Below are 14,227 nucleotides of genomic sequence, written 5' to 3'. Positions count from 1 at the left end.
GAGAGAAAAACACATCAGTGTGAGAAACAGATCAGTTGCCTGCCATAGGCATCCCACAACGTGGGCATGTGCCCTGGCTGGGAATCAAACTTTTAGTGCACAGGATGATGCTCAGCCAGCGGAGTCACACGGGCCAGAGCTGTGTGGTGTTGATGGGTCCTGCTAGCTCCTTCGCCTCAAATGTGCCGCCGTGCCTGTGGGCCTGCGGACCTCTCCCCTGCAGGGCGCTCACTCCCTCGCCCTGCGCGCCGGTCAGCCGAGCACGTCTTCAGTGGCTGACGTGGAGGTGGTGTGTGGGTGCGGCCGAGAGACGGGCTTGAAATCTAGGCTTTCTGCTTCCTGCCCTGTGTTCCTGTGTCCCTCTCCTCTCTGCAGGCGTCTGAGCACTGCCTGTGCCAGGGTTCTGGGAGGCGGGGCAGTTTGCCTGGTGCCCCCAGGTCTGGGCGCTGGCTTTGTGCTCTGAATGCCCCTCCCCTGTCCTCTGTCAGCGCCTGGAGCCTGGAGCTCAGATGCTGGGCCGCCTGCACTGTTCCCTGTTGTTACTTTTCTTCTTTTCACTTCTTTTGGTTCTCTTCCTAAAGTTCCTGTAGGATTTTTCCTCTCTGGCATTTTTAAACCCGGGGGCTGTGTTTGTTGTTCTGGCTGGTTGTGTGCCTCGTGGGCCTGAAGCTCTCCTCTCCCCGCGGAGGGGTGGTTTGCCCTTCGGTCTCGCGGGGAGGTTTCTCGGCTGTCAGCTTGTGTTTACCGCGGCTCAGAAGCAGACAGGTCTGGGGCTGGGCGGGCGTTTAAAGGCTGTGAGCTGCATCAGCATCAGCCGGAAGCTGGTTTCTGCCTACGTGGGTCCAGAGGGTCCCAGAATTTGCAATTCTCGCAAGTTCTCGGGTGATGCTGCTGCTTCAGGACCCAGTCTAATCTCTGCCGTAGGACGACTGACGGGCAGGGCCGCCACTGGGGTGCAAGGCGCCCTGGGGAAGGAAGACTCCCGCCGCCTACCTCCTGTGAGGAGGGAGGGTTCAGGGCCTTGTCCTCACACCCCTCGGCACAGGTGTGGCGCCTGATGTCCTGCAGGCCTGCCCCCTGCCGTGCTGGAGGGCCAGGTGGGTCTGGACACTGACTGGCTGACTCGGTCCTCCTCATCTCAGCATTGTGTTTTGGAAGGTGCCCACGCGGTGGACAGTTGCCCAGCTGGTTGTAGCCAAGGCTTCCCCCGCCCGCTGTTGGGTTAGGTAAGCAAGGTCAGTTGTGCGTTTGTGATTCAGCTTCCAAATATTTTTTTGCTCTGGTCTCGCATTCTTCTGTGGATTTACATCTTTAAAAAACTAAACAAAACAAAATGGGCATGTATGTAGCCCAGAGGACCAAGCTCAGCTTGAACTGACACATTAGTAGTTCCTCTATGTTTTGCGTGGAGGCCTAAGGAATTTGACTTTACCTCCTATAAATGTTTCTTCTTGGGAAAGATACTGGTGGCTTGCAGCCATTTTAAAGGCACAGTTGAGTATTGCAGCTGTGGAGGGTGTAAGTCCTGCACTCGCTCCGGGTGGCCTTTAACCCAATAGTTCTGCACTTAAACTGCGGCGGGAATGGTTCAGAGGGTTGAGCGTTGTGCCAGCTTGAGGCTGTCCCGTGTGGACCTGGAGAGGGGCACGTGGAGGTGCTTTCGGCTCTCGCTCACAGCTGGTTAGGTCAGTGGAGTAAAGCTGTCCCTCGGCTGCTGTGTCAGGTCCCCGAGCCCACCTTGGCTCCGTAATGTGCCGGCGGACTCCAGGACGTGAGGGCGTGGACTGTCCTCATGGCTGCAGTTGGTTGCAGTGGAAGGAGGCAGGTGGTCAGACAAGGGAGGGTATGGGGTGAAGCCAGGGAACCAGGCACACACCTCAGGCCTCCTCCGGGTGGGCACACAGGGCGCCCACTACAGCACGCGGAAGTGTTGTCTCCAGGGAGTCTGGGTGAAACTCAGCGCCCTGGGTATTTACTGGGGTCTGGGCACCCTCTGCCCAGCACGTACCAGCTCGCGAAATCTCAGGAGGAAGTCGGTCTCAGCATAAAGCTCAGTTCCTCAAGCAGCAGAGGCCCAGCAGGCACTGGTCAGCTCGGGGCCCTCTAAACCCAGCTCTGTTGGCAGCCAAGGTCCAGCCGCACAAGCCGGTCTTCCTGAGGACAGCAGCATGGGCCGCTGGGTAGCACACTGCATTTCTGTCAACCCCAGGGCTGGGGTGCACGGGAGGCAGAGACCCCTAGAGGGAGAGGCGACTCGGCGATATTTAGGCGTCAGTTTCAGGCGATGAGGTGTAATTATATCTCAGGAACATACCCATCACCCCACCGCTGCCCCCTCCCCTCTTCCAAGCCTGCCCGGCACTGGTGTTTCTTGGAAGTTTATGTCCTCAGAGGCTGATTCCTCATCACCTCTCATGCTCCTCTGGTAGATCTGGAGGAGAGGCGGGCGAATAAAGGGTGTGGGGCTGTAAGTTCCTGCCCCGGCACACCAGGCAGAATGAGTTTCCGATCCCCACCGAGTGGGGGTGTGCACTAGGGAAGTTCCTCTCTCGAAAGGAAATTCAGAAATCATGTACTTAGTTCCCGGGGTACGAGGTGCCGGGAACCTTTGCCCTGTCCGGGAGTGGGTCTGTGCAGAGCAAAGAGCAGTGTGACCCTTCCAGGTGCTGGGTTAGAACGGCTCACTGGTGGGGGTGGGGGTGGGGCTCGTCATTTCATTACTTTCTTTTGAGGAGCAAACCCCCCAAATCCCTCCAGCTCCTCAGTCACTGCCAGATTTGTATGTATCGTCAATAGTCCACACGTGTGTATGAGCACTGTGTGTGTGAGCGCTGCGTGTGTGTGTGTGTGTGTGTGTGTGTGAGAGAGAGAGAGAGAGAGAGAGAGAGAGAGAGAGGTGGCCTCCTGCAGAGGGCACACTGGTGTGCTTTGCTGTGTGCCCATCTCCGCAGGTTCCAGCTGGAGAATGGAAGGGCGTGGGCATGTGTAACAGTGGCCCCACCGGCTGGGCCTGCCCCTCCTGGCCCCCCAACCTGGGGGGAGGTCGCGCATCCTCACTTGCTTAAGAGCTGGGCACTTTCTGTGAACGGCTGTTCATATTCTTTTGGGATATTGATCTGTTTTGTATAGATACTACCTTTTTGTGTAACAGGAAAGTTGGCTGAAAGTGGTATATGTTTTTCTGGTTTGTCAGTAGCCTGTTTTCTCCCCACCTTGTTCTGACCAGGCCGGCAGTAGGTTTGTGTATCAGTAGTTTTTGTTCCTATGTTTTTATCACATCGAGATTTTATGTCAGTCCTCGGCCTTCGCCTCCAAGGTAATGGACAGTTTTTACTCTGTTTCTCCTGTTCTCCACGTTGCATTTGGTCTGTGCAGCACATATGTCAGTCTCGGGTGGCTCTTTCCGGAGGCTGACCAGGTCCCTTCTGCACGGCTCGATCCCGCGTCTCCGGCCATTCCTGGCCCCCTTCTGCCTCTGCACCCGTGGGCCGTTCCTGTAGCCTCAGAGCGTGCTCTCAGCGCCTGGCGATGCTTTTTCACAACGTATTTTCCTTTTCCAAAATGCTTTTTTTACTGGTATATTTTTTTCCATAGTTTTCATTTTAAAAAATCCTATTTGTAGTAGGCGATGGTGTTTCAGAGCTTTAGGCTAATGTGGAGTGGCATGGAGACTTTGGGATCATCCTGCCCAGCAGCAGAGATGTCTCGCTTAGAGTTCTCTGGGTGTCAATAGCCTGTGGAGGTTGCTCTGTGGGTCTGCCGTTCCCCGAGGCATCGGTTCCTGCCTGTGCTCACCTTTGGCTGCTGTCTGAAGAGTCCGGCTGGCTGCGGGTGCAGCCTGCACGCCCCTGTGTAAGCTCTGGGGGGTGGTCGCGCTGCTGCGGGTTTCCGGCTTGGCAGCACACGCTGCGGAGCTCCTCACCTTCCTCGGAGGCTCGGCTGCTGCTCCCCGCTCTGCCTGTGCTCCGGCCCTGGCGGCGCCTCGCTGGGAGCAGGCCCGTGTGTGCCCGGGCGGAGGGGAGGTGGTTGGGATAGGTGCCCAGGGACCTCTCTGCTCCTGACTCCCATCTGTGAGCGGGGCGGAGCCTCCCCTTTGTGTTTTTGTGAGGAGACAGGAGCTCCCCCAGGGGGGGCAGGCAGAGCAGTGGCCCAGCCCTGGTGAGGGGTCAGTGATGGTTGCTAAGACCATTAGGTGGAATGCAGCTGTTGACTCAGCATAGACACATCCATTCCTCGGAGGAGTGGTCTTGGGAGAGTGACGAGTGCGAGGGAGCTGGCGGTGTTGCTGTGTAGCAAAAGCCCTTGCGTCCAGTGCCCCACCAGGCCCGGTGACGCCTCCTGTCGTTCCCGTGCCCGCCCTCGGACAGGTGGATTGGACGACACCCTGCACACCATCATCGGTTACGCCTGTGAACAGAACATCCCCTTTGTGTTCGCTCTCAACCGCAAGGCTCTGGGGCGCAGTTTGAACAAAGCTGTTCCTGTCAGCGTGGTGGGCATCTTCAGCTACGACGGGGCCCAGGTGAGCGGGAGCGGGCTGCTCCCGGGGGGAGGCGGACACGGCGTGCTCCCGGACAGCTCAGTGGCCTTGGTTTCCCTAAGAGCACGGACGGAAGTGTGACTCCACGTTCAGCTCCGGGCGCACTGCTGCCACGCAGGTGCCTCAGGCGCCCTGCCCTCGGGGTGGCACCCTCGGAGGGTGGCGCCCTCTCTGTGGAAGGTTTGCAGGAGACCCATCTCTGCTGTGGTCAGGGGCATCATCTGTGCCCTCACTTCTGTCCAAGGACCAGTTCCACAAGATGGTTGAGCTGACAATGGCGGCACGGGAGGCGTACAAGACGATGCTCGAGACCACACGTCAGGAGCCTGCGCAGAGCCCCAGCGGCGCCACAGAAGGCGGCCCCCCAGCTTCTCCCACGACAGAAGAGCCACACTACAGTGAGTGCTGGGGAGGGTCCGAGCCTGGGCCAAGTGCCCGAGTCTTCCTGGACTTGGATTAAAAAGTCCCGGTGCTGGGCACTGGCTGAGGAAGGCCCGGTTGAGTCTGGCCATTGTCTGAGCGGTGTTCTCAGACCCGGGATTTGCAAGGACTTGTCAGGGAGTGTCTCAAACAGACCTCTGGTCAGACAGCCCTGGACAAGGGTGGCTGCAAGGATAGCTGGACCCTTGGCAGGCGGTTGTCAAGGCCAGCCAGCACCCAGGCTGATGGATGCTGCTCCCTCAGGGGCGGGGGGCGTTGGAGATGGGGTTGAGCCCATGCTGGCCCGTGCAGGGGACTGAGCCGCTGAGCAGCATGCTTCTAGTAGAGACTTGCCCGACTGTCCCTGCTGTGCTTCAGCTGTGCCACTCTCTCCTTCCAGTTGAAATCTGGAGAAAACACCTGGAAGCGTACAGTCAGTGTGCCCAGCAGCTGGAAGAATCGCTAGAGGCTTCAACCTCTCAGATGATGAACTTGAATTTATAAGAAGGGTTCTTTTGTGTGTTTGTATTTGGGGTATGGAGGGGAGGTTTGAACAACTTTGTGGCCCTTTTCTTAGCTTTTCACTGGCCTAATACTTTTCACAGTATTTGTAACGCTGTTGAATGGGGACATCGGCAGCGTAGAGGGCATGGGAAGCAGCCTTTGTGGTATTCATGGCTGCAAGTCCCGTGGCGGGCATTGGGGCTTGCTGACGGGAACCTTTCTGGAAGCCCTCTGAGCACACTGAATCCAGAAGACGCTGGAGAAGGTACTGAGCCCCCTGCTGCTCCAGAGCGACCGCTGAGCCAGGTAGTTCGTCTGTGGAAACGGGAGCAGTGTGGCTGCTGTCCTCAGCCCCGGCAGGGGCCCGGCCCGGCGGGGAGCGGCGTCACAGCAGGAGGGCAGGGAGGGCCCTTCTCGGGACGTGGCCTTTCAGCGGGAAGATTTGGGGAGACCTGGAGGGTTTGCTAAAATGAGCCTCAAGAAAAATCGGTTTTCTAACCTGTGACCTTTGACATGAATTATTTCTTTTAGTTGTAATTTTTCAGAGAAACAATGTATATTGAAATTCCTAAATTTCAGTGTTGATAATCTACAAATCTTTCTTTTGTAAATGAACATGCTCTGAATGTGGTTTCTGTCTCAGAGGCCAGGAGGCAAAAAGTTGACTTTCCTATTTTCCTGTAAGTAAGAGGGCTTATTTATTTTCAATAAAGAGTGATTATTTAATTTCCCTGGAGACTTGGGTCATTTGGTTTATCCTTGGTCTCTTTCTTATTAGGTCTTCCTTTGTCTTGACCTGTGCCTTTCAGCCTTGGAATGGAAGGTGGGGGCTGAGCAGGGAGAGGCTTGTTATGCCCAGACCTCCTGGGGCTGGGAGTAGCAGCTGCTGAGGTCTCAGACCCTCAGAGACCGGTATCTCCAGACCCTACCCTGTCTCTGCTTGCCTGCTTGTCACAGAGGAAATGGCAGGATTGCAGTTTCACTGGTTTGTGCTTGTCAGGCAGACAGTGTGTGGTGTTGGCTTTGAAAATGCTGTTAGTTGAATTCAGTCATGCTAGGTACTGTATCTCGGAGAGGTAAGTGGCCTTTGATGAGCAAACAGAAGTGGAGTAATGAGTCAGAAATGGCACACCATGTGGCCAGGGCTGGCAGAGCCCTGCCTCTCTCGTCCTCTGTAACACGTTATTCCCACTGTGTGCCCTACCTCTCCAAACACATCCTGAGCTGTTTAAATGGGGATGTAGGTTCTGGTTGACCAGCTCCTAACTCCAAGCCCTTTTTCACGGGTCTCTCTCTGGGCTGCCACAAGCAGCAGCATCGGAAGGCCTTTTCTGCTCTCCACATGTCGACAGGTAGCAAGTCAACTGGACTAGGTTTGAAAACAGGAGATTATTTGAGAATAAAGGTTCAAAAATTATTTTGGGAGAAAATGAAATAGCCTTTCAGCTGCACTAAGCAGCCTAGAATTGTGAACCTGCTGATAAATTAAAAAATAAGAAGTAGACTTCTGGTCAAGATGGCAGAGTAGGTGAACTCTGAGATTGCCTCCTCCTATGATCAAAATTACAATTAATTATAGAACTGTCATTACTAACAACCACTTGAAGACTAGCTGAACAGAAGTCCTGTAATTAAGGCTATAAAGAACCACATTGAGACTGGTAGTGGGCATGGCGATGTGGACCGGGGAGTTCCCATACACATTGCGCTGATTAAGAAACAGCAGGGGTGCCTCTACTGCAGAGGTTCCCTCTGAGAAGCCGGGGCCCACTCCTGTACCAGTTACCCCCGCACAGAGCACCACAGCCAGAAAGAGAAGCCCACATAATTTCCGGCTGTGAAAACCAGCAGGGATTCTGTCCAAGAAAAAGAGCTGCTAGAGAATGAGGTGCTGCTCTTGAAGTGCACACGCGTAGACTCACTTGCTCACAAACACTTCCCCTAAGCACCAGTGCAGGGGCAGCAGCTGGAAAAGTGCCAGGGACGGATGGGGAGAAACTAAATTGACATACTCCAGGACAGTGGCTGGGAGGGTGGGGGTGGGAACCTCCGAGGTTAGAAGTACTGGCAGGTGCTATTCCTTTGTTGAGCTCTTCCCACCCAGCTGGCCAGGTACAGGTGGGCACCAAATCTGAGCTCTCCACTAACCTGGATCATACTGTTCATCCTTCACCGGTGATTCCCTGAGACCTTGTTCTCCCCAACCTGCTTGCCTGGCCCAAGCCTTTTCCAGTGGCTACTCCACAAAAGCAGCTCACCCCAGCTCTGCTGTGGACTTTCCCCCAAATCCGCAAACCACACAGAGTGCTCTGGTCTTGTGCTGTAGATTTTCTCAAATGTCTACAAGCCCCACACACGTGGCAGATGCCCTACTGAGACTTGAGGGAGACTTTCCCCAAGGTCCACAAACCCTGTACAAGCAGCGGCCAACCTCAGCGTGCACTGTGGCTCTGGGCAAGGGGCCCCAAGCCCAGCACAAGTGGTGACCAGTCTCAACTTGCACAGTAACTCCCAACAATTGACCTGAAACCTGGCCTAAGTGGTAGCCAGTCTTTGCCTGTAACATATCTCCAACTAAGCAGCCAAAAGCCAAGTGGCAGCTGGCCTCATCTCACATCACAATGCCCACCAAAGAATCCGAAGCCTGGCACAAATGGCACCTGGCCTTGGTTCTTAGCATAGCCAGTGATGGGCAACCTTTTGAGCTTGGTGTGTCAGACTTCACCAAAAAACTGAGCATACCTCGGGTAGTGTGTCACTTTGAGGAAAAAACATTATTTTGCAAATGTTTCATCCTCAGGAGCAGCAAATGTTTTGTCGGCATGCGGCCGCGTGTCATCAGAAATGGCTACGCGTGTCAGTGCTGACATGCATGTCATAGGTTCGCCATCACTGGCATTGCCTCTCTCAAGCATCTCCAAGCCTAAAATAAGTGGAAATCGATACAGATCACTGTGTTGCTTATACCAAGCAACCCCCAAGTCTGGCATAAGTGGTAGCTGACTTTGCCCTCCCAAGATCCAGACTGTACCAGAGCCCCATCCAACCAGTTCCACAACACACGCTGAAAGGCAGCTTTGGCTGGCATCAGAAGCTCCAATAAAATGAATCCTCCTCCATGGGGACAGCCCCTGCACAACAGCTGGCCCACTATAGTCATAGCCAGCTTTCACAGCCAGTCTGCTTGAGGGTCAACCCTACCCACTGATGAGCAAGCAGCAGCAGTCAAGGCCCAGCCACAACAGGAGGCCCAACACAACCTACACGAGACACCCCTGGAGCATCCAGCTCAGGTGACCAGGAAGACTGCCACTGAGCCCTACAGAGCACATCCATAAGGTTACTCTGTCAAGACTGGGAGATGTAGAAGATCTACCTAATATAAATAAACAAACACAGGAAGTCAGCCAAAATGAGGAAAAAAAACATGTCCCAAATGAAAAAAAAAAAAAAACAGGAAAAAACTATAGGAACACCCCCCCCCCCCCACCACACACACACACAAAAAAATAAATAAAATGGAGGTAAGATAAAGAGTTCAAAACACTGGTTAAAAGAATGCCCCTTGACCTTTGGGAGAATAGATGAATTCTGAGAACCTCAACAAAGAGATAGAAAACAAATTGAGATAGAAAACATAAAAAAGAACAGAAGAATATAATTACTGAAATGAAGAATACACTAGATCAGTGGTCGGCAAACTCAGTCAACAGAGCCAAATATCAACAGTACAACGATTAAAATTTCTTTTGAGAGCCGAAAACCAACTTCTGCGCATGGGCCACGAAGTTTCAATTGCACTGTACGTGCACGCCCGCACATGGTATTTTGTGGAAGAGCCACACTCAAGGGGCCAAAGAGCCGCATATGGCTTGCGAGCCAGTTTGCCAACCACTGCACTAGATGAAGCAGAGGAAAATAAGGTAGCAGAACACATTCAATTGGACAGCAAAAAGAAAAAAACAATTTTTAAAATGAGGATAGTTTAAGGGAACTTTGGGACAACATCAGGTGTAACAACATTCACATAATAGGGGTCCCAGAAGGAGAAGAGGGAAAAGGATTGAAATCCTATTTGAAGAGATAATGACTGAAAACTTATCTCACTTGACAAAGAAAACATACAAGTGCAGGAAGTACAGAGTCCCAAGCAAGATGAACTCAAAGAGGCCCACACTAAGACACATGATTAAAATGCCAAAAGTTAAAGACAGAGAATCTTAAAAGCAGCAAGAGAAAAGCAACTAGTTACTGACAAGGGAGCTCCCATAAGACAATCAGCTGATTTTCCAACATAGAAATTGAAGGCCAGAGGGAATGGCATGAAATATTCAAAGTGATGAAAGGTAAAACAACCAACATTGCTTTACCCAGTAAGGCTATCATTTAGAATCAAAGGAGAGATCAAGAGTTTCCCAGGAGAGAAAGAAACAAAATGAGTTTATCACCACTAAATCAATACTACAAGAATGTTAAAGGGACTTTAAGTAGAAAAGTAAAGATTAAAAATATGAATAAAAATATTAAAAATTTTTCAACAAAGGCAAACAATAAAAGCAGTGGTAGAAAGGTTGAAGACAAAAGTAGGAAGATCATGTGTACTTACAACAATAGATTAAGGGATACACACAAAAGAGATAAAAGAAAGTGACAAAAACATGAATGTGTGTTGATGAGTAAAAATTAGTGATTTTAGAATGTGTTCAATCTTAAGAGAAAATCAACCTAAATAGACTGCCATAAATATAGCTTGGCATATATACAGTACATGCTAACCAGAAATCTCTAAGAGACAAAAGAAATAAAAAAAGGAATCTAAACATAACATTATAGTAAGTCATCAAGATACAAGAGAAAAGAGCAAGAGAATATAAAAGGAATAGAAGAAATACAAAAACAATTAGAAAACAAGTATGAAATGGCAATAACTGCATACCTATCAATAATTACTTTAAATGTAAATGGATTAAGTGCCCCAATCAAAAGACATAGGGTGGCTGACTCAATCAAACACATAACAAAAACCAAGACTTGAACATATGCTGCCTAGAAGAAACCTACTCCAGATAGATAAACAAACTGAAAATAAGGGATGAAAAAATATATTTCATGCAAATGGAAACAAAAGCTGGAGTACCAATACTTATATCAGACAAAATAGGCTTTAAAACAGAGGCTGTAGTAATCAAAATAGCATGGTACTGGCAAAAAAAAAGACATATAGATTAGACTAGAATAAGGATCCCAAAAATAAACCCATACCTACACTGAGTGGCCAGATTAGTATGACCACCCCATCAGTACTTCGTTGGGCCACCTTTTGCCTTCAGTACTGTGGCGATTCTTCTTGGCATTGATTCCATGAGATGTTGCAAGGTGATGCGAGGAATCTGACACCATGCCTGATGAATATCACTATTTATGAGATGTGATGGTTGTGGAACCAGCTGCCTGATGGCTCTTTTAACTTCGTCCCACAAATGCTCAATTGGATTGAGATCTGGTGATTGTGGGGGCCACCTAAGCAAGGTAAAGTCTCCCTCATGTTCTTGAAATGGTGCATTGTCTTGTTGGAAGAAGCCATCTCCATTGGGATACGCCATCAACATGATAGGATGAACTTGATCAGCAACGATACTTAGGTATGTTGTGCTATTCAGATGTTGTTCCACACGAATTAAAGGGCCCAAATCATGCCAGGAAAACATGCCCCAAACCATAACACTGCCCCACCAGCTTGAAGGGTTGTACTCATGCATGTGGGGTGCATGCTTTCATGCTGTTTCCGCAAAATTCTCACTCTGCCATCTGCATGATGCAACTGGAAGCATGATTCATCGGACCACATGACTTTTTCCCAATGCTCGACTGTCCAATCCTTGTGTTCCTGTGCGAATTGGAGACGTTTTATCTTGGTAACTGCAGACAGCAAAGGTGTTCAAACAGGCCTTCGGTTTCCATATCCCATACGATGCAGTGTACGGCTAATTTGCCTACAAATGTCAGGTGGTCATAATAATCTGGTCACTCAGCGTATATGGTCAATTAATCTATGAAAAAGAAGGCAAGAATATAAAATGGGATAAATACAGTCTTCAAAAATTGTGCTGGGTAAACTGGACAGATAAATGCAAAAAATGAAATTACACCCTTTCTTACATTATATACAAAAATAAACTCAATAGATTAGAGACTTAAATATAAGGACTGAAACCACAAAACTCCTAGAAGAAAACATAGACAATAAACTCTGACATTTGCCTTAGCAATACTTTTCTTTTGATATTTCTCCTAGGGCAAAGATAACAAGAGCAAACAAACAAATGGGACTACATCAAACTAAAAAGCTTTGCACAGCAAAGGAAACCATCAACAAAGCTAAAAGGCAACCTACTGAATGGGAGAAGATATTTACAAATGTTATTTGATAAAAGATTTATATCTAAAATATATGAAGAACTCCTACAGCTCAACATTATAAAAATAATCTGATTTAAAAATGGGCAACAGGAAGTTAAGGGAGCGAGGGTGGGGGATATTTGCAGTACCCGCAACAATAAAAATAAAATGTATATTAAAAGCCAAAAATAAAAATGCGCAGAGGACCTGAATAGACATTTCTCCAAAGAAAACATACAGATGGCCAATAGACACATGAAATGATGCTCAACATCACTAATCATCAGGGAAATGCAAATCAAAACCTAATGAGATATCACCTCACACCTGTCAGGATGGAAATCCCAACTAATAAAGATGGAATATGCAAATTGGCAGTAACTGACAAAGATGGAGGCGCCCAAAGCCAATAAGGAGGGAATATGCAAATTGACGCAACAAGGCGAGAGGCAGAAGGCGGCTCCAGCCTGGGCCGATCGTGCATCGGGCCTCTAGTTATCAATAAACCAACAAACAGCAAGTATTGTTGAGGAGGTTAAGAAAAGGAGCCCCTTGGGATTTGGGGGATTGTAAATTGGTGCAGAAATGGAATGAATACACTCTACCTATATAAAGCTACCCATATTGATCACAGTAGATGTTAAACCCAGCTTGTTACTCTAATCTGATTTTTCTCTCAGAACTAGAGCTTGCATGTTAAAAATTTTGTGTTTTACAGTTCAGGAGTTTCGGTTTCTGTGTGAACCTAAGGAGCAGCCTGACCTTCAAGGCCGTTGCTATTGCTGACTGCCCAGACACAGATGGCCAACTCAAGGATGCTGACCATGAGAATCCATATTGGGGACAGCCAGGACTCTGCCTTCATGTCCACAGCCCCTCCCCCTGCTTTCCCTCTCCCTCCTTATAAACACCCCTGCCTGCACTGAGATCTTAAGATGGATTTTTGAGGATGGGGAAAAGTCTCCCATCTTCTTGAGATGTGGGCACTCAAATAAACCCCTTTCCTCTCCATCGTCATCTGCCGTGGGATGTGCTGGCTTTCTTTGTGGCAGGCAACCGAACCTGGGTCCTTTGGTTGCAGTGCAGCCACTATGGAGTGTCCTCCAAGAATTAAAAAGAGAACTATCCTATGACCCAGCAATTCTACTTCTGGTTATTCAAAGAAAAAACAATAATTGGAAAAGATATATGCACACCTAGTTCATTTCAGCATTATTTACAACTAGAGGCCTGGTGCATGAAATTTGTGCACAGGTAGGGTTCCTAGGCCTGGCCAGCAATCAGGACCGATCTGTGGGGCGACCGGCGGGATGACTAGGGGGCCTCCGCTAGCACCCACCTTGGCTGGCCTGGGGGCTGAGGGCAGCTCCTGCGTTGAGCATCTGCCCCCTGGTGGTTAGTGCACATCATAGCGACTGGTCGTTCCACCATTTGGTTGATTTACATATTAGGCTTTTATTATATAGGATAGCCAAGATGTGGAAGCAGCCTAAGTATCCATTGATGGATGAATGGATAGAAATGACGTGGTAATATATACAATGGGATATTACTCAGCCGCTGCGTTAGCCTGCTCACTCTCATCCTGTGACGCCTATGCCAGCTCCACCTCCTCCTCCCTTCACCTCTAGCTGCATTGCATCATTGTGACTCCACTACCATGTTCGAAGTGTGCCCCTGGTCCAGGGCTCCCTCTTGAAAAGGGGCTGGAGGTGCTGAAGGGCCTCATTGAGAGGCATCTTGGTGGCAGGCTTGAACCCCAGCCTCAGCAATCAATTTATGTGTCTCTCTCACATCGATGTTTCTGTCTCTCCCCCTCCCTTCTTTCTCTAAAAATCAATGGAAAAATATCCTTATGTGAGGATTAACAACAAAAGTCTCTTCTGTCACCAAATTTTTACCTCTGAATACATCCTATATAATAAAGGCTAATATGCAAATTGATCGAACGGCAGAACAACTGGTCACTATGATGCTCACTGACCACCAGGGGGCAGACGCTCAATGCAGGAGCTGCCCCCTGGTGGTCAGTGCACTCCCACAAGGGGAGTGCTGCTCAGCCAGAAGCCCTGAGCCAGGCTCATGGCTGGCAAGCGCAGTGGTGGTGGTGGTACCCTCTCCTGCCTCTGTGGCAGCGCTAAGGATGTCTGACTGCTCCTGGAGCGGGCCTAAGCCATCAGTCAGACATCCCCCAAGGGCTCCTGGACTGCGAGAGAGCACAGGCTGGGCTGAGGGACCCCTCCCCACCCCTGAGTCCATGAATTTTGTGCACTGGGTCTCTAGTATGTAAATAATGTTTTCTGTAAATAACCTATTTATTTTTTCCATTCTCTACAACTGGATAAGGTGTCAAGTCAAATCTGG

At 49.9% G+C, this 14,227-nt stretch overlaps 1 protein-coding gene across 9 annotated transcripts in view; it reads left to right on the top strand.

The window, feature by feature from the left end:
• SECISBP2 (SECIS binding protein 2) overlaps nt 1-12,984 on the top strand; it is a 42,745-nt gene extending 29,761 nt beyond the window's left edge. For 8 of the 9 annotated variants that reach the window (XM_054727079.1, XM_054727078.1, XM_054727076.1 and 5 more), the window contains 3 exons: nt 4,368-4,522; nt 4,785-4,938; nt 5,361-6,200. In XM_054727079.1, coding sequence (XP_054583054.1) covers nt 4,368-4,522; nt 4,785-4,938; nt 5,361-5,464 — 413 coding nt within the window. In that variant the 3' untranslated portion in view covers nt 5,465-6,200. Of the gene's footprint in view, nt 1-4,367; nt 4,523-4,784; nt 4,939-5,360; nt 6,201-12,581 lie in introns of those variants that run through there. The other variant, XM_054727073.1, reaches the window with a different exon arrangement.
• Nucleotides 12,985-14,227: the final 1,243 nt, after the last annotated feature.

This window comes from Eptesicus fuscus, chromosome 15 (assembly GCF_027574615.1).
Source record: "Eptesicus fuscus isolate TK198812 chromosome 15, DD_ASM_mEF_20220401, whole genome shotgun sequence".
NCBI lineage: Eukaryota > Metazoa > Chordata > Mammalia > Chiroptera > Vespertilionidae > Eptesicus > Eptesicus fuscus.
Note: the sequence above shows the minus strand (reverse complement) of the source record. Positions and strands in the feature narration are given on the sequence as shown.